Below are 894 nucleotides of genomic sequence, written 5' to 3'. Positions count from 1 at the left end.
CCCTTTCCTCCCTACGGCCGCGGAGCGCGGGGCCAAAGCGGCGCCGCCTCTCTCAGCCCCCCGGAGGGGGGAGAGCAAGGATTGGAAATCGCCCCTGCTTTGCTTTCCATCGGAAAACGGGAAGCCCCGTGGACCGGGCCGGAGAGACGCCGCGCCGTGCGGGAGGAGCCGCGAGCCGTCAGCTCATCATGTCGTTGCTGTTGACCCCGTAGGTGGAGTTCTTCATGGAGTCGTTCACCTCCCGTCTGAAGGCCGACAGGTTCTGCGTGAACCTGAAGGAGAGGCACGGCGTTTCCTTGGGGCTCCTCGGCCTCCCCTCCTCCTCCTCCTCCTCCCCCCCCCCCGGCCCCGTGCCGGCACCAACCTGTCCCTGTTCTTGGTGAGGAGGTTGCGCTCGATGCCTTCCATCAGGTTCTCGAAGCAGAGGTGCATGGCCTGCTGCTTCTCCGGGGGCTGGCTGTTCACGATGCTGTTCCTCAGGTCGGAGAAGTACTGGGGGGGGAGAAAGGCTGGGTTAACTTCCAAAGGCTGGGTTAACTTCCAGAGGCTGGGTTAACTTCCAGAGGCTGGGTTAACTTCCAGAGGCTGGGTGAGCTGCTATGGAAAGGGTGGATTAACTTCCAAAGGCTGAGTGAGCTTGGAAAGGCTGGCTGAGCATCCAGGGAAAGGCTGGGTGAGCTTAGAAAGGCTGGGTTAACTTCAAAGGCTGGGTGAGCTGCTAGGGAAAGACTGAGTTAACTTCAAAGGCTGGGTTAACTTGGAAAGGCTGGGTCAGCTGCCAAGGAAAGGCTGGGTGAGCTTGGAAAGGCTGGGTTAACTTCCAAAGGCTGGGTTAACTTTGAAAGACTTGGTGAGCTGCTGTGCCAAGGCTGGGTTAACTTCCAAAGGCTGGGT

At 59.7% G+C, this 894-nt stretch overlaps 1 protein-coding gene across 3 annotated transcripts in view; it reads right to left on the bottom strand.

Annotated features, from left to right (window-relative positions):
* Positions 1 to 6: 6 nt before the first annotated feature.
* Positions 7 to 894, bottom strand: part of XPO7 (exportin 7) — a 30,382-nt gene continuing 29,494 nt past the window's right edge. For all 3 annotated transcript variants that reach the window (XM_042818936.1, XM_042818937.1, XM_042818938.1), the window contains 2 exons: positions 365 to 492; positions 7 to 272 (listed from right to left, as the gene is read on the bottom strand). In XM_042818936.1, coding sequence (XP_042674870.1) covers positions 179 to 272; positions 365 to 492 — 222 coding nt within the window. In that variant the 3' untranslated portion in view covers positions 7 to 178. The remainder of the gene's footprint in view (positions 273 to 364; positions 493 to 894) is intronic.

The sequence above is a fragment of the Centrocercus urophasianus genome, unplaced genomic scaffold (genome assembly GCF_019232065.1).
Source record: "Centrocercus urophasianus isolate 14NV4802_14NV808 unplaced genomic scaffold, USGS_Curo_1.0 seq_171, whole genome shotgun sequence".
Lineage (NCBI taxonomy): Eukaryota > Metazoa > Chordata > Aves > Galliformes > Phasianidae > Centrocercus > Centrocercus urophasianus.
Note: the sequence above shows the minus strand (reverse complement) of the source record. Positions and strands in the feature narration are given on the sequence as shown.